General features: G+C 44.0%; 1 protein-coding gene across 1 annotated transcript in view; it reads right to left on the bottom strand.

Moving 5' to 3' along the window:
• WNK2 (WNK lysine deficient protein kinase 2) overlaps window positions 1-18,667 on the bottom strand; it is a 121,220-nt gene that overhangs the window by 58,245 nt on the left and 44,308 nt on the right. Inside the window, 3 exon segments of the mRNA XM_009889946.1 lie at window positions 8,462-8,619; window positions 12,865-13,085; window positions 14,078-14,250. Of these exon segments, the coding sequence (XP_009888248.1) occupies window positions 8,462-8,619; window positions 12,865-13,085; window positions 14,078-14,250 (552 nt within the window).

Raw genomic sequence — 18,667 nt, 5'->3', positions numbered from 1 at the left:
CCAGTTTTGCTGAGGCAGAGCTGCTGTGATCCAAAACCACCAGTCTTGCGGGAACAAAACAAAATAATCCGCACACGTGGCTGGCTGGCTGTGACCCACTAAAAAGAATTATTTGCTTAAGCAAACCTAAATCTTACTTATGAGACAAGGGTTCAAATTCTGTATATTAGAAAAATGTGTCAAAATGCTGGGGAGCATCCAGCTGACTAAAGCCCAGGCTTGCTCACAACAAGTGAAAGCGCACCATAGTGTTTCAAGAGTGTTTTTTAAGAGAGCTCCGATACCTGAATTAGAAAGCAAAGAAAACGAAGAAGTACCAAAAGACATTTTTAGCATGAATCCTCTGTACTTTAATACACCCTAAAGCTACAGGAGCCTGCCACCTTCTCAGATGGGGAGGAGTTTGAAGAAATCTTCAGTAAGTCACAATGGAATTAAATAGAACAAATCTCTACATTTTCGATCACTGCAATTTGCTATAGGAAACCACTGATTTCTGTCTTAGTGCCACTTATTAGGAAGAATGGGTAATAACGACCATCCACTCTAATGTTTACTGAAAAATATCCCACTAATATGCATCGTTATGAATTTAACTGGGGGAAAAAAAAAAAAACAAAACAACCTGCAAACCCACCCCCCAAAAACACCAAAAAAATCCCCAAACAAAGCAACAGAGGCAACTGTCATCATACTACCTGAAGAACTTTCAGCTACCCAAAGGACTATATTGTGCCCAAATCTACGCGCTCAAAGGAACCTGCCGACTGTTTTGCATAATTGCAGAGCGCTTCACAGGCATCTTAACACAACCTGAACATACGAGAGACACAAACAGCACAAGGCACATCACAGCATCTCTCGATTCAATTTTCTGTTCCAGCTTTCACAAATGATCTTCATTTACGTGGTTTGACTGGAATTCCGACCTGACTGGGATGGAGCAGGGAAGGACACATTGGGCTTCTTGGAATTAGGTTTGCCCGCAAGTGTTTTTTTTGACAGATCCCTGATGACCAACCCCTATTTTTGACCATACAAATTGCTTCCACAAAAAAAAAAAAAAAAAAACAAAAAGCCAACCAGCTCCTCAAAACAGCATTTTCCTTTCAACATCTTTTGAAGGAACACCGACTTCTCTCCAAACATCTATTGTATTAATCTACTGAACAGCTAAGCTATGAATAGATGACCAAAACAAACAAGGACAAAACATGCACAGTGAAGTACTGAACAAAGTTGCTTTATCAAAGCGTTTTCTCAATGCCCATATGCTTCTGCTCCTTATTAAAACCTCCAAAATCTCATTGTAATGCTGCAAACCCCCTCTACAGCCCTCTCCCTGCTGCCTACGAGCCCCCTGACAACAGAGGGGGTTTATGCAAAACGCAAGTTTCTATTTGCAATCAAAGGACTCATCTCATTCATTTATACAAAAGCCATCTGTCTTTCCTGAGCATTCCCTAGGAAACATGGCACCAAAATTCAAAGTATATTAGCTAAGGAATTATCTGTGGCAGTTTGAAAACTGTACAGCCGTCTCATAAACAAAAGTAAATTGAACGCCACTGCGTCTGAAACGCAGGGATAACTGGTTGACACAAGGTGCATAGGGATATTTTCATGGATACATCTATATATAAGAAATACAGAGAAGCAAAATAAGAGATCAAATAATTTCCCTTTTTAAAAAATGTCTGTCTTGAACAGGATGATTTACTTTGAATCCCTCACCGCCACTTAGTCTGTTCACCCTCTTTCTGAAGTGATTAGATTTGAAATACATTGCACTCCAGCGCATGATGGTTGAGTCTAGAGTCAGGCACAGATAGGACATTAAAATTTTAACCTTTATGTCATGGGGGAAAAAGGTGAAGGTTGTTTTTCAGCGGTGTAAAAGTCACCGCTTGTCCTTCTTCCATCAGCAGAGCACACTTTTGAAAGCGTAACACGTGATGCTTTCTAAGACGCACGGCATAGGGCAGACAAGTCAACGTTAAGTCTGACCCATGTCAGCCAGGACTTTTTCTGAAGGCCTTCCTTTCACTGAGGAGCTGCTCCTCCTAGTCTAGATACACTCTACTTCGGCCTCAAACTCCACTTTCTACCTGATGGTAGTCTCTAGACTCGTATAGTTCTTAGGAAAGGAAAAAGCCTTCTTCCAAAAAAGCTGGAACCACGTTCCAACAGAAATTCCACCCTACACCACACTCTCCAAAGTCAATAAAGTAGAGGGGAAGTTCTCAGATTTGTCAGGATTTTGTTCCACGACATTCAGCAGTGAGATCGCTGTACGCAATTATAAACTCATCTCTATTTCACTCCAAAATAGTACTTAATCCTAATGCTAATCTAAGAAGATTATCTGTGGATCTAAGAAGATATCTGAAACACACAAAAAGTCAATGCAATGACATTCATCACATTATTGGTCTGTTGTTGCTGTGCTACAGCTACAGAATTTATTCCATCTGTATGGGCCATATAGAATACAATCTGTGAACGCCAAGAAAACATTCAATACATATTATAAAAAAGAAACAGTATGAAAAGTTAAAATACAAACACAAACACTATAAACATGTGGGCTGCTTTAAAGCACAGGTTTGTTCTGCTCAACCCAAGGAGGTCCCCATAAACCTCCAGCAGATACAGCTGGCCTGCTCTGCATTCTGCAGTGCATCAGTCAGAAAACATTGGACTGGAGCTGCATGGGAAGGTCACAGACTCCAATGTTTCATCACTAAATATGCCTATTGTCTACATCAAAAATCACTTGGCAGAATGATTAAACACACACACACAAAAAAATCCTACTAAGAAAAACCATCAAGTTATGCATGAAAAATGAGATTATGGCATCAGAGTGAAGGTCACTGCAAATATGCTGACCAGGAAATCACTTCAAAGTTAACTGCAGTAAATGTGGCTTGGACCTGTCACTGGAGAAATATGTATTTTCAATTTATGTTACATATCCACTTTTTTAATGTTTACACTCCATAATTCAGGCTGAAAGGTGAGAGAGAGTTGACAATATGACTTGTTATGACACAAGCATGTCTCATCTGGCAAAGAAAGGAGCCCCTCTGTATGTTTGGGAAACAAGTGCCATTTTATCCTGGACTATACATACAGTTACACATATGTAAAACAAGAGTGGAAAACTAAAGCAGCAATTAAGCCATGAAAGTAATGTCACACAGAATAAAAGGTCAGAGAAATAAATAAGTATAATAATCATGCATAATGATTCAGACATGCATAATGTGTAATACCAAAACAAAATCATAATGTCTCAGAAAGATAATGTTTCTATTTTCAATACCAATAAGGACTACCGATGCACATGATGAACAGCTAGGATTGATTAGCACCTCCGCCGGTTGCCACCACGACACTGAGCCCAAGGCAGGAAAAGTGAGTTATTTTATATTTTTAAAATAAAAACTTTGGGAAACTACACACAGCAATCCCATTTTTACATTACATTGACCCTCAACTTAAAACACTAAAAATAGTGTTTACATTTCTGGTGCAATAAAAGAGTTTCACCAAAAATTAAGTAAATTTCCCCCTGACACACTGAAGTAGGTGACAGCGTTCAGGAGTGCTGCACGATTGAGAAGGTCAGGGTCACCTTCTGCTCCAGGGAGAACCCCAAACCTCATCTAACGCTGGGACAGAACCAGTGTAATTCAGCCTCTTGGGTTTAGTCTACACCCTGTTTCTATATTCTATTCCAGTCTAGTACAAACCAATGCTAGCAATAGCTGCTGCATGACCAACCCTAACTGGTCACGAAAAGTGACTTTAAAGTTTTTTCCTTGGTGAGTTTCCAGTTGCCGGGGCAGTTTCCACCGCTCCAGTTGCCGGGGCAGACCCCCCCCGTTAGGGGATGGGTCAGGACGAGGTGGAGGGACCCCCCACCCTCAATGCCCCTACGCCTCCACAGCAGCATCTTCCCTCAGCCACGCGCCGGCTGGGCAACTCACGCGGGTCAAAGCGGGGTCCCTTGCTGTCGCCAGCTCTTCCACGGATGCAGCTCCTCTACAGAAGCTGTCGCGCCCAAGAGAGAGGTTCCTTCTGGGATCCCCCCCAGGGCACCCGCTGCTCCTCTGGCACCCTCACCAAGAGGTCCACCCCCTGCTCCTCCTCCTGTCTGACAGTTCATGCAGCTCATAGCATTCGACAGGGCTTTTTCCCTCTGCACCAGGACCTGGTTAACCCTTTCCTTGGAACAACAGTAAGGCAGTTTTTCCCATCTAAGGAATCCAGATGCCTTTGTTCCCACCGCTACTGCCCAGAGCCCAGCTGAAAATAGCAGTAAACACATCTTCCGTGTCTGGACCTGATGCTTTCTGGGACAGCTTTTCCTACTGGACAGCTCTGTTTCAAAAATACCCCTTACAAGTAATTACTGGTTCTCTGCTATTGTTTTTCATGAGGAGAGGGACTTGAGGGTGTTGGTGGATAAGAAACTCAACATGAGCTGGCAATGTGCGCTCACAGCCCAGAAGGCCACTGGCATTCCAGACTGCATCCCCAGCAGCGTGGCCAGCAGGGCGAGGGGGGAAATTCTGCCCCTCTCCTCTGCTCTGGGGAGACCATACCTGGAGTACTGCATTCAGCTCTGGAGCCTCCAACATAAGATGGACATGAACCTGTTGGAGCAGGTCCAGACAAGTGCCATGAAGATACTGGGAGGGCTGGAGCCCCTCTGCTGTGAGGACAGGCTGAGAGAGTTGGGGGTGTTCAGCCTGAAGAAGAGAAGACTCTGGGGAGAACTTAGAGCCCCTTCCAGTATCTGAAGGGGACCTACAAGAAGGCTGGAGAGGGACTTTATACAAGGGCATGTAGTGATAGGACGAGGGGGAATGGCTTCAAACTGGAAGAGGGGAGATTTAGATTAGGTATTAGGGAAAAAAAAATTCCACTCTGAGGGTGGTGAGCCCCTGGCCCAAGTTGCCCCGAGAAGCTGTGGCTGCCCCATCCCTGGAGGTGTTCAAGGCCAGGTTGGATGGAGCTTGGAGCAACCTGGTCTGGTGGGAGGTGTCCCAGCCCATGGCAGGGAGGTGGACCTAGATGATCTTCAAGGTCCCTTCCAACCCAAACCATTCAATGATTCTATGATCCTATAAGCGTTATTTTCCATCTCTTTAAAGTCGCCTGTGTAAGAACAGTTTTACAAAGTTATAATGGTTTACCATATAATCCTCAACTATGTAAAGGTTATTGCCACAGAAAATTAGTTGGCTCAGGCTTTCAGTGTTTAAAAAAATGACTACTTAAGTCTGTAAATTGAAATATAACATCTAATTAGGAATCCTCCGATTAATCGTTATTCTTTGCCATCTTGGATATTGCTTTGACAAACGAGGCTTAGGAGTCTTATGAAGTATTAATTACCAATGTTCCAGATGGCTAAGAGCTGTACACAGAGTTTCTCTGGGTGTGTGGAGCAATGGAAGACATCTATACTATTCATGGCTTGAATTGTCCAGGTCGACTCAACATCAGGTAGCCGTGATGGCAGCTCCAGAAACAAGGCACACTGCTCACGCAATGCCTGTCCGAGGCAATAGGTAAGACACCTCGCACTTCTCATGAAAGCCATTCAGTAGTGAGGGTTACAAGACCCATACCACGTTCATGAGACGAGGCTCCAGAGCCTAAAATTAGGAGACCCGTCTTATCACCATACAAAGCTTTAGAGCCCAAGGAGATGCCTCCTAAGCTACCTATAAAGACAGCATTTAGAGCACATCCGAAGGACTACATACCTGAGTGAAGCCAACAAGCCGTTGTGCCAAACAAAATGAACTTTTCCATTCAGGGGAGGAGTGAGTGGAATAACAATGTGATAAAGCACCATGGAATAATGATGTGGAACAAGCGGCCATCCTCATAAGGATTCAGGCCAGCAGCTCCACTGAGCCACCAAATCTATTTTGCTCCTTTGAGAAGCCGTAGCACGTGTTTCCAGCCAGCCCCTGGCGCAGAGTGTGCCAGCCAGCAGCACATCAACCAGCAGAACCATCTCTGCACACACTCCCTGCCCTGCGGTGCCATGGGGAGCTGCTCTAGCCATTGCGATGAAGATAACTGCGCTGCCAAGCAGCTGCTGATGCCCTTTTATTTTACTTATTTCTGAGTAGCTATGGGTTGAAAGCAACACTCTAAGAAGAGTTAAACTACCAGAAATCAGGGTTGCAGTCCCTTGGGAAAGATTCAGCTTCACTAAGCTATAAACATCAGCTCACAACAGTTTACACAAAAATGGGATAGAGCTGCTTCCCTGCTTCAGACATGTCCTCCTGCTTTCAGAAATCATGGCATCGGTCTCATTTCCAGCAGGGACAACCTCCTGTGTCTTGTGATACTGTCTTCAGCTTTTAAACACAGACTCCCAAATCATTTGCACCCTCCCTCTCCCCTCAGGTTAGGGCGTTAGTGCATCAGCACAGTGGGTACCACAGCAACCTACAACAAGAGCACCAACTCCCCAGCATCCCGATCTTCAGAGGTGGGAAGAGGGCTGGAGCCCTTCTTCTATAAGGACAGGCTGGGAGAGTTGGGGGTGTTCAGCCTGGAGAAGAGAAGGCTCCAGGGAGACCTTAGAGCCCCTTCCAGTGCCTAAAGGGGCTCCAGGAGAGCTGGGGAGGGACTATGGATCAGGGAGGGGAGCCATAGGACGAGAAGGAACAGTTTTAAACTGAAAGAGGGGAGATTTAGACTAGATACAAGGAAAACATTTTTTACTTGAGGGTGGTGAGCCCCTGGCACAGGTTGCCCCGAGAAGCTGTGGCTGCCCCATCCCTGGAGGTCTTCAAGGCCAGGTTGGACGGGGCTTGGAGCAACCTGGGCTGGTGGGAGGTGTCCCTGCCCAGGGCAGGGACTTGGACTAGATGGTCTTTAAGGGCCCTTTCAACCGAAACCATTCTATGACTTGATGATTGAACAATACAAACTGTACTTATAAAAATGAAATTACACAGAAACCCATCATACCCAGCACACGTGAGAGTTTTGGTGCCTGCTGAAACCATCTCTACATCCAGTGTGAGAGTAGCATACAGAATCAGGAAATGCAATTTTGACCCCGTGCAAGTGTTTGACTGCAGGATTTCCCAGAACTAGATTTGTACTTGAGTGATTTACTAAACCTCTTGGAGAAGTCAAGTAGTCTTAAGCACCTTTAAAAATCAACCAGTTATTCCTAAGTTCCATTTGGGAAGATTTTTGCTCATAACAAGCAGTTGGGTAAGAGGAGTACAAACTCATTTTGGGATCCCACTTTTGGAGACCGAGAGATTAATCCGCTCAGTGTATCTACTGTGTAAGCCTAACTGCTCCATCTATCTTGAAGGCCAAAGAAATAAAAACAACTTTTTTTGTAGCTAATCTCTGCAAGCTTTATTGCCGCTTTCTGCTGTGGATGACCCTCTTCACATCCTGAGCGTGCAGACCACATCTTTTGGTGACACACGAGGGCCAAAGCACAGAGCTCACTATCACCTTTTGTAGCAACCAGATGGAAAGAAGCACCTGGCAAAATCTTTGACGAACCGGTCTGTTTAACATAATCTATCCTAAAAAAAACACTCTCCTGTAACTCTTGATTTCACTTAACCAGGTAGAAACAGAGCATAACCACAGCTGCCAAAGCCTTTGGCAAGTCTCGTTTCTCTGCAGTCAGTGATTTGCAATCTGCTAGCATCTTACAGACTCAGGAGTTTTTTCAGGCATTCGCAGTCCAGCTCATGCACACAAATACATTTATCTTCTGTTGGTGAGACTACTGGAGAGGGTATTTTATTCTGTATAGAGATTATTTTAGATTGGCTTCTCCTCCAGCCAACATCAACTCACCTGAAAATGCAGCAAACCCATTTCCACGGTTCCTGGCTGGGGATTACCAGACCCTCCAAGAGTTTCAAAATGCAGATATAAAGCTCCTCTGGCTGACTCCAAAACTAAACATCGCTATTTCTGCCCTTTTATATCTTCAGATAATTTGTTACACATACAGAGAGAATCTGTGCTGGAAATCTGAATCAAACACCCCCCACCATATAAATAAGTATTTAGGCTGCAACCTAAAAGTTGGTCCTTTTATGTTTGTGGGAAACTTGATCAAGTCTGAGTAGTCCCCATTTAGGAGGCAAGACTAGAGTGAAGATTTTTCCCTGCTCATTTTTCCCAAGTTTTATGTATTTTTGGCTGATGGAGACACAATTAGCAACAAAGATTACTGAAAATATTTTATGCAGCTGCAGTACAGTCAACCATAATCCAACCGCAGAACTACAAGCTTACAAATAAACCTGCAACAGGTTTGCTCAGATACCTCAACTTCTACACCACACTACACCTTTGACAGTGCTGACACCTCATCGAAATGTGTTTTTAAACTTCCAAATCTCAAAATCCCAATACAAATGAAGGAGGTTTTACTCACACAGGTTACTTTCCGGTAAATTTGAGCAGCATTCTGGCATTCTGAGTAAGGGTATTCTGAGGTAGCCATTTCCAACATGCACATTCCAAAAGCATAGACATCCACAGATTCATCGTAGTGTTCCTCATACATTTCCGGGGCCATAAATTCTGGTGTACCTATACAGACACGCAGAAAAAGAATGTACATTATTTATAAAATCTAAATGGCTTTAACCACAACCTTTTTCACGAATAAGAAGTGTGTGCATTATAGCTGTGTAAGGGTGCATGCAAGCTTCTTTCAAAAGTAACTAGAATAAGCTCAAGCACCCTCCAGGGAAGAAACCCAAAGGTAACAAACACACTTACATACCCATGGCTCACTGGTAATAATACAAGGGGCAAGAGGGAAAAAGAAAAAAAAGTTAAAATTTCAAAAATTAACAAGAGAATGAGCTACGGCACGTTGCCTGGCCACACTGGAAGTCATGAAATGGTTTCTTTTTCTGGGTGGAGAGAGGGATGTGTACAGGCTTGTGGAGGTGAAAAGGAGAGAAGAAACAAGAACCTTCTCTCCCGTTTTTATCAATGCAAATTTGCATTATTTTTCTCCTCCAGAGACACATTGCAACCACCCAGCAGACAGACAGCACTTTGAAAGCACGTAGTATCTCAAATCACCTACAAAGTCACGCAGAAAACATTAAACATAATTCTGTCACTGGTTTAGTAGGACAAATCAATGAGGCTACTCACAGAATAAGGTCCTACTCAACAGGGATTAGGGTGTCAGAGAACTCACGGAATGGGGTAAATATTAAGTGAAGCACTGTACTTACTGCTGCATAACGGGAAATTACAGCTTTATAACAAGCGGCAACTTACAACGCCTGCAACGTTTGCACAGCAAACTGCTCCGAAAAACATGGTCTTACAAAGCAAAGGGAAAAAAATTAACACTTTGGTAATTTATTCCAGGAACTGTGCCTCGCAACGTAATTTATGCTTAGGAGTCAAGATTAATTTATTTCCTTCTTACACTTAGAAAAGATGAAGGAAGAGAGATCAATGCAGTCGAGCGTTGCAGGAGAGGACCAGTGAGCAGCGGGATGCCAAAAGGAGTGCGAGAGGCTTTGGCCCACGTGAAGGACCTGAGCAAACTCTGCCTGTCCAGCCCAGCAGCATCTGCTGTGGCATCCAAACTGCCCCCAGAGCCCTGCGGCAGCCTGGTGGGTCTCTTCATTTTTTGTTATGACATCTCTACATCAGCAGCAAAGACACAACTGTAATTCAAGGGAGATGATTCTGCCCCTCTACTCCGCTCTGGGGAGACCCCACCTGGAATATTGCATCCAACTCTGGAGCCCTCAACACAAAAAGGACATGGACCTGTTAGAGCAGGGCCATAAGAGGCCACGAAGATGCTCCAAGAGTTGGAGCCCCTCTGCTGGGAGGACAGGCTGGGAGAGTTGGGGGGGTTCAGCCTGGAGAAGAGAAGGCTCCGGGGAGACCTTAGAGCCCCTTTCAGTGCCTAGAGGGGCTCCAGGAGAGCCGGGGAGGGACTCTTGATCAGGGAGGGGAGCGATGGGATAAGGGGGAATGGTTTTAAACTGAAAAAGGGCAGATTTAGACTAGATACAAGGAAAAAATTTTTTACTTGAGGGTGGTGAGCCCTGGCGCAGGATGCCCAGAGAAGCCGTGGATGCCCCATCCCTGGAAACATTCCAAGTCAGGTTGGATGAGGCTTTGAGCAACCTGATCTAGTTGAAGATGTCCCTGCTCGTGGCAGGGGGTTGGACTAGATGGCCTTTAAAGGTCTCTTCCAACCCAAACTATTCTATCATTCTATGATTCTAAAGTAACATATACCAGGAAAAAGTAGTTCTCGCATATGTTTGGGGACTTGATGTAAGATTTTGGGTTTTTAATGGCAACATAAACAACATCTCCCAAAATTAGGGTAAAAACTCTGCTTTTGCATATTTTCTGAAGTAGACTGTCCTACCTCACAAAATAAGCCTCAGCACAAGCATTTCTGTAAATCTCCTTTTGCAAAATTTGGGCTCGATTTCTCTCCTTGTCTATATTCCTTCCACCTCAAAGACACTCCTTCCTTCAGCCTCCGTAAATCAGCTGCACCCATGTCGTGACACCTTAACTTAGCGCCTGCTCTTAGGGTTCTTCTCCCTGCTGTCCCACAGGCGGTGGCTGCAGCTCTGAAACGGTTAACCACTGCCATAGAGAACACTTTTTTGGAGCTGCTACCTTGTTTTAGAAAGAACAAGACTCAGAGGCAGGAGTGAATCTCATGAATTATGGAGCATTTAAAGCAAATCCAAAAAAGTAATAGTGACAGTCTAAGAAGCAAATGAAATTCTTGACACCATTCCACAATAGCGGGAAAATGACATTTTCCCCCCATGCATTGGGGGAGGAAAGGAATACATACAATACAACCAAAGCAGACCACCAAAATGTAAAGCTGCTTGGCATCTATCCAACTCCTCTTGGCAGCAGGAGTTTTGCCCTGGCTCAGCTCCCTGCAGAGATACACCGCAAGGTCAGACGAGCATCAGCGATGGCACAAACGCAGCAAGGGAAAAACTGGACCTCAGCCACGCTGACTTCATTCCGTTCAAGCTGATATAAAATTGCAGTTACTTATATTCCTTTAAAGCTACTACATCTACAGAGGGGGCAGAATTACTCATCTCACCAGCATTCACAAGCCCTCCTAATTCTTTCCTTGGAGCAGAACCACTCATGAAAAAGAGAAGTTCGGTTATATTGCCAAAATGAATGCAGACACCTCACCAGCAACCTGCAGCCCTTCTCAGTATTGAATTTCTTTTAGACACAAGTGTGCTTTGACTGTGTTGTGACAACAACTGATTTTAGAAAAACTTGTGCCAGTATGACTGATATTATTCTATTATGTCCCATGGACAATTGTTATACTGCAAAAAAAAATGATGTAAAGAAATACTGACCCTCAGTAGGAAAAACCCCACCAATCATTTGAAAGTGAAAACTAGAGACACTTAAGAGACACAAAGCAACATGACTTCACTAAAATCAACAAGGTTAAGCGGACTCACAGTAGCCAAGCACATATCCAAAATGTCTATCATTTTGACTTCAATGATACCGGGCTCTCTAAGCATTAAGGTCAATACTTTTGAACAAATAATTGTAAAGAATTATAATCTCTGGATATTCGAGATGCTAAAATAATTACTTAAGCAACTATTGCTTGAAAGATAGGATGCTATTTTCATATATAGTAAGGGGAGAGTGTTTGTCACTATCAGTTCGCTAACTCTAATTACCTAGAATCTAATTTCCATTTATATTGTAAGCTGAAATATGACTACATGCGTGACAACTTCCCCACTTCCAGCATCATTTCTCAGGAATATGCAGCTTCCCAAAACCATCACCTACAGATCTGAACAAGGGAGATTTGCTAGGGAAGCCTGGGTAAAAGCACAAAACGTTTGAGAATTCAGGAAAACATTACATTTACAAAGAAAACATTAGATGTAACTTTCGCAAGGAAACAATGACCTTTGACAGCCATTCATAAAACGTCCTCCCAGTTCAAGCAAACCCAAGTTCTAACACCCCTTCCACGGCCACCACCTAAGGGCACCAGCTATTGCGTATCCTAGTGGACATTTCTTTTAATTTTGTACCTACTGATTATTAATAAATTGCAGATGTCGTTTCAGCAGAACTCGAGGCAGGGACGAGCTCTGCAGTTGCCTGCAGAAGCAGCCTGTTCTGCTGATGCCCCAGTAAACAGGGTAAGGTGGTTCCAGCCCTGCCACCGCTCTGCCAAGGAGAGAAGCCCAGCTCCACAGGGCACTACTGCCTCTCCCTTCAGCAAAAGTAACCGTCCCTTATCCCAGCATCACTGCAAGCAGGAGCCTTCCCGGTGGCTTTCCCAGGCTTTTGCAGCACACCCTTGTCAGGGAGAGAGCAGGGCATCCTTTCCCTGCCCTCTCCTCCCTCTTTTCTCCCCCTGCCACACCAGCAGGCACTGAGCCTGTTCTCAGGAGGATGATGTCCACAAGCTGCTGGGAACCCTTGCTGCTCCTTTCAAAGGAGAAAGAAGAAGGATTTGTGGCTACCACACCATATTTTAATTTAAAAAAAAAAAAAAACCAACCCAAAAAACCCAACCAAAAAGAGCGTTTTACCATTGTGATACAGAGAGAAGGAGAAGAGGCAGTCATGATACCTTTTCCTAGCAATTGAGATTTTTATAGTGGTATAAAGGGAACAGTCACAAAACCACTTCAGTCTCTACTACCAACCTACAAGTGAAAAAAAACACAAATGCAAAATGCAAAAGAGAACTACTAAAGAAAGGACACCACCATACCAACAGAAAGAAGCCAAGGAGAACAGGAAGATTACCTATTACACTTTTGGCAAACGAAGCTCTCTTGAGGGTTGCCAGACCCAAGTCTCCTATTTTCACAGATCCAGTTGGTCCAGTAATAAAAATATTGTCACATTTTAAGTCTCTGTGAATTATGGGTGGAGTTCTTGTGTGCAAGAAAAGAAGACCCTTCAGGATTTGCCGGCACCAACTACGCAGGACTTTTGGTTTCATCACTTTAAATCTCTTCAGATACCTAGAGCAACAAACATACACAGAAGTGGGTATAAAGAAAATGAAGTGTTATTAGAGATTCTAGGGGCTTTAACAGCTGAAATTCCATTCTGGATAAAAGCCCCTTATTAGATGCTGAAATAGCAGTTCAGAAATATCGCAAAATTGAAAGAATTAGATCTTTTCAAAGGAGGAATTAGAGCATTCATTTTTAGGGAGGAAGATAATAAGCATTTTTGGTGCAAATACAACCAAATATTTGCAAGTCTAATAGTAGAGCAATTCACTTCATGCAGAGAACAGCCTTAGGATATGTTTCATATATTCAAATCGGAAGAATACTGAAGTTTAATTTTAACCACAAGACTTTGACCTCCACACCATGCATCTGCATTTTTTCTATTTACCTAAAACACTGATTGGGAGGGTACATTTTTGGGAAAAAAAAAAAAAAGTAAAACCTGCTAATGCACTGGCAGAGTAGCACACTAGATATATGCAGTGATGAGTACTGCTCCCATTGGGGCTGAAAATCTGTTCCAGAATTCATGCCAACTGTTTTATATCAACCTTAACAACATTGTCAGTACCAAAAGCTATTAATTATTGTTGTTTAGCAGATAACCTAGAGCACCTTCTGCTTCAAAAAGACATTCTACCATTCAAGTGTTATTCTATCTGAATTTCCTAACAAAACATGCAAATACGAGCACAAAAGCAATCGCAAAAACACACCCTGACAAATGAAAATGTCACAGGCAGAAGATGAAACACACCAGAGAGCCGCTTCTAGTTGCATAACTGAAACAGGAAAGCAGGAAAAGAGAGATGGAGGCCAAAATTCTTCCTGTCAAATCAATGCAGTTCAAACGCAGGAACAAATGACAGACACCAGAGAACAGCTCCATTTTTTTCTTTTATCCGGAGGTGCCTTTTTTCAGCATATGAAAGTAGGATTTTTCTAAAAATTTCCATCGCTATTCTTAGCCTCCTCACCAGGAGCGCTGTACTTACGTCTTTAGCGTTCCAGAGGTCATCAATTCGGTAACCAGCACAATGCATCTTTTGCCTTTTACACAGGATTCCCAGAAGTCATAAAATCTCACAATGTTTGGATGCTGTAGACCTTTCAACATTTCTGCTTCCTCTTTAAATCTCTGCCTCTCTACTTTTGTGAGCTTTCTGTCCTATAATCCAAAAGAAGAAATTATTAGTAGCGAACAGACAAAAGTCAAATAAAGGCACTGCATTGCTAAGGTATTCGGGGTTTTAGATTTGTTTTATGCTTGTATCAAGAGCAATTATAAAATCTTTTATGTAAGAGATGAGCAGCATGTATGAACTAGGGCACTTGTCTTGAATCCAGTGTTAAGAAGACAAAGACTCGCCTCTGAACAAAGAGATGTCTGTGCTACGCTCTGCTACACGACAGCGTTAATATTTCAGGCAACATAAACACACTTGTGGCTTGATGGATCACCACACAGCTATTTACTCCTTGGTTTGGTTTCGCAAGGCTCATTATCCGAGAGATTAACACCCACAGGATTTCATCTCCCGGTACGATGCTCATCACCACTAAGGTCCTGCTGCCTTTCGAGCTGTGACCACTCACCACCTCCCACAGCAGCTCCTGTGAAGTTATAGTGGTGACCACCAGGTGAGGTCCCCCAGGAACCCCACCAGGCTGGACTGCCCTTCCTGTTTCTCCAGGGACAAATTAAAACAATACCACCTCAAAACACCAAACACATTAATTTTTCTATTTGTTTGCTGTTCTGCGTAATTCTACAGACCTTTCTTTATGGTTGACAAAGGAAGGATTTAAAGCTGTCCTTTGGCCTTTTCTGTAGGCTGCACATTGGCCGCATGGCAATAGTTATTCTTTTAGATTAGAAATGTGAGGAATGTCATGTTCTACTGCTCTGGTTTTCCTAGGGAAATTTAGGAGCATTTACTATAAACTTCAGGCTGTGAAGTGACCCTGTGAGGAGGATGCAGACCCCCTCTCCTCCTCCTCGCCACTAGCCAGCAGAAGCCTATTGGGCTGCCCGGACCTTATTAGCAACGTGGAGACCCCATCAATAAGCGGCTCAGATGCACGTTCTGGCCTCTTTAGACAATGTAAAAGAGCAAAATGGGAGTTTCACCGAAGACCACACCATTGCTGTTTGGTTTGCCTCCCCTGGACAGCTGGTCGGGCTGGGAGCACTTCCCTCTGCTGCCCTAGAAACAAAGCTTTTTCCTTCTTTAGAAGGCACAATTGTGTAACTGTTCTTACTTACAGAAGCAAAGGCTCGCAAACCACCGCGATTAATTAGTTCATAGTTTAACCTCAGCCATTTTCCTTTTCTCAGTTCACTCCAGTGTGTTTATAAGAGTATATATGTAGTGAATTAAATTGGCACCCAGCTGATCTGTAACCAAGATGCAGAGGGATGAGGCCCCCACCGTTCTGATAGCCTGCCCTCACCTGTGATCACAAAGGACTCGATATGGGAATGAGAATTTCTGCAGCAGCAAACAAGTCAGCTTTACACAGTGACTTTACGTGAGGAAAACCTGTGTTGAAACGATGATGCTTTGGCTCTTCTTGGGAGACAGAAAACCTGCTTTCCCCAGTGGCGTGCGTGCACGGAACATTTCCATTTTACACCGCTGCTGCTGAGGAGGTTCTTGGTTCTCTTTCCGTTTTCTGGAGCAGCATCAGAGCGAACGTTGCCCCCAGCAACAGCAGCCATCTGGGCTGGCAGAGCGGGGTGCCCGGGGGGACCCATGCACATGTCCCCGGCGGCAACTGAGAGCAACCGGCGCCCATTGGCATGCTCAAGGCCAACTGCGGAGAGCACAGCTGCATTTCTGCTACTATGGAGCCACTGCATTTCTTGGAGGAAAAAAAAAAAAAAAAAAAGAAAAAAAAAGTAGACTGTCTAATAAGCCAGGACAGAAGAGCCTGAAATTGCTTTCAAATCCATCACTTCTTCCCCTACTGCTGAGTTTCCTCTTAATTTAAACCCGGTAGAATAAATCAGACACACTGCTATTACAGAGGAAAAGCAGCAAGTCCTTGTGTGAGACAGGAAAAGCAGAGTGTAGACCAGCAGAGAAAGGAAAAGGCGGCGACACAGATCCAGCAGTTTTTTAAAAACCTTCTAATTAAAAAAAAAAAAAAAAAGTAATACCATACCCCTTGCCTCTCATTTCCAGATTTCTGAGCACTGTGAGAAATTTTCCACTGCTACTTCAAGGGTAACTTTTAAAAAATATCCTTCAGGCATTGCAGACAATCATATTCTGTATATTACGAGCTCTGGATCATTTGGGCTGCTGTCTGGATTCAAAGTACTAAGATGGCAAGCTGGGCAACTGCAACAAAGCCATTCTGGAAGACAAATATGTGTTTTGTCTATAACTAGAGCACAAAGAACCTGGGTTGGTTTGGTTTTTTTCCATGAGAAGGATAGCTGAGTATCTTTCTCAGCAGCAAGCCCGGCTCCAGCACTAGCGCTGCAGAGGAGGCGAGGGCAGGGAAGGCAAATGGGTGCCACGTTCCCCAAAACAGGACGGGTCTCCAGCGCTGTAAGGGCTCAAACGACCTTTCCTAAATTCCTCCAGGCTGAACCTGACACAAGTCGTTGGCCAAAGCATAAGCTGTTTCTGAAAGGGCTTACCAGTTGGACTGCTTTCTGCTGTGAAGCAGCAAAAATACCCATTTAACTGCGTGACTCAGGGATTAATCCAAACCCAAAGCACCTTCACTGGGGTCACAGACACTTATTCCCCATCGTATAATCCGCACAAGGCGAAATGTCCTTATGCTGAAGGTAAGGATGTATGCCTGAAACAACCTTTGGACACCAAATTTTAAGATGGAGAACAGGATTCTTTGAAAAGGTCATGCCAAAGAAAGGCAAACCACTTAACTGGATTTAAGGCCTCACTTTGCATGACCCAAATGCATCAACATTTGGGGGAATGAAGTAAGTTTCCAGATTCACCCAAGGAGTCTTCAACCACCCTATCTGCAGCAGCAGATGTTTCCAGCATCCTACAGCTGAACAAGGAGGCTCAGGGACACCGAGCATCACGCCCAGTTGACAAACAAGCTCATTGCTTAGTCCACTCCACCACATTTATAGCGTTACCACTAGTCTGAGCTTCCTCAAGACACGAGACTTCCAACTTGGACAATGTTCTTCTCCATGTGACCCGGGAGATATCAGTATTAGTTTGCAGATAACTGCACACTTTCTCTACTTTTAAGGCATTCGCACTTCTTGGCCCTTTGCCTCCTCCCCGGGACGGCTCAGGAGGTGATATCGTAATTCCATTTCAAATAATTGAAAGCTTCTCAAGCCTACCACTTAGCACCAAGGTTTCTAAAATAAACTTCAACCTTCAAAAGTCCATAGCAATCGCACTGAGCGGGTTCAACTTTTCCAGGCAAGATGAAGTTAAACAGAACCAAGTAAGAACCAAGAAAGCTGCTCGCTTTGTGTTACTGCTAAGAAAGAATCTGTAAATTTAACTTGTTTTGCCGTCTTAAGAAACGGTGAAGAATAGTCAGCTCAAAAGGCTTCGGCGCACTTTGTCGGCAGCACAGCTGGAACTGCAGCACACAGTAACGATGAGCTTTCTCACCCTCAGAGCTTTAAAGACGGATCAGCTTTGCAAATACATACACAACGCAAACTCACCAATTGCCTGTTACTTTGCTGCCATACCATAAGCTAGAATTACGCCCAGCAGCAACGAAAGCACGAAGTCCTACGGAACACAAGGGCAGCCAGGGCATCGCATCCCCTGCCACGCAAAGCGGGCAGTCCCCAGTGCTGCCACACCGACCTGTGGTCGGCTGCCTTAACCTGGTGAGGAGAATTTGATGTTTCAGTATTAGAGCTGCTCTGGGCCCCCACGTTCAAGTTCTTATGAAGTGCTTCTGCAGGGATCGCAGTGCGTCTCGGGCACAGCATCGCCCGTCACACACACAGCACCTGGCTCCATGATTTCACCTCTCAGAGATAAATGAGCATTAATTTGGTTGGGGTTATACAATGGATCCTTCATTACAAAGGGCAATCTAAAAGAGATATTAAACAAGTGGTAAGAAGAGGTTATATATTGTAAACTACCTTTTCTTCATCAATTTTCCTAGCTTTCCTCTTGTAAATCAGATTATAAGCACATGGCCAGATTTAAGTATCAAACCACTGAAAGCTATTCACTTTTTGGAAGGAAGAAATAATTCCCAATTAGTACTATAAAGTACTATAACGAGCCTTGCTCTTGGTAAGTGACACACACATTCATAGAGACTGGAGGAAAGTGATGTTTGCAGCAGGAAGCTGGAATTAAAGTGAATTTCCTACCCATAAATCATATTTCTGTTAATTTAACACATTGTCGTGGTTTGGCCTCAGCCAGCAACAAAGAACCACGCAGCCGCTCGCACAACTCCCACAGTCGTGGAAAAAGAAATCGTCAGGGCAAAACTCGTGGGTTAAAAGAATGAAATTTAACAGAACAGCAAAAGGAAAGATAAAAACGCGATTACAGTACCGCCGCGAAGCGCACCTACCGAACCCACACCGCCGTAGCCCACCC

This window comes from Charadrius vociferus, unplaced genomic scaffold (genome assembly GCF_000708025.1).
Source record: "Charadrius vociferus isolate BGI_N301 unplaced genomic scaffold, ASM70802v2 scaffold67, whole genome shotgun sequence".
Lineage (NCBI taxonomy): Eukaryota > Metazoa > Chordata > Aves > Charadriiformes > Charadriidae > Charadrius > Charadrius vociferus.
Note: the sequence above shows the minus strand (reverse complement) of the source record. Positions and strands in the feature narration are given on the sequence as shown.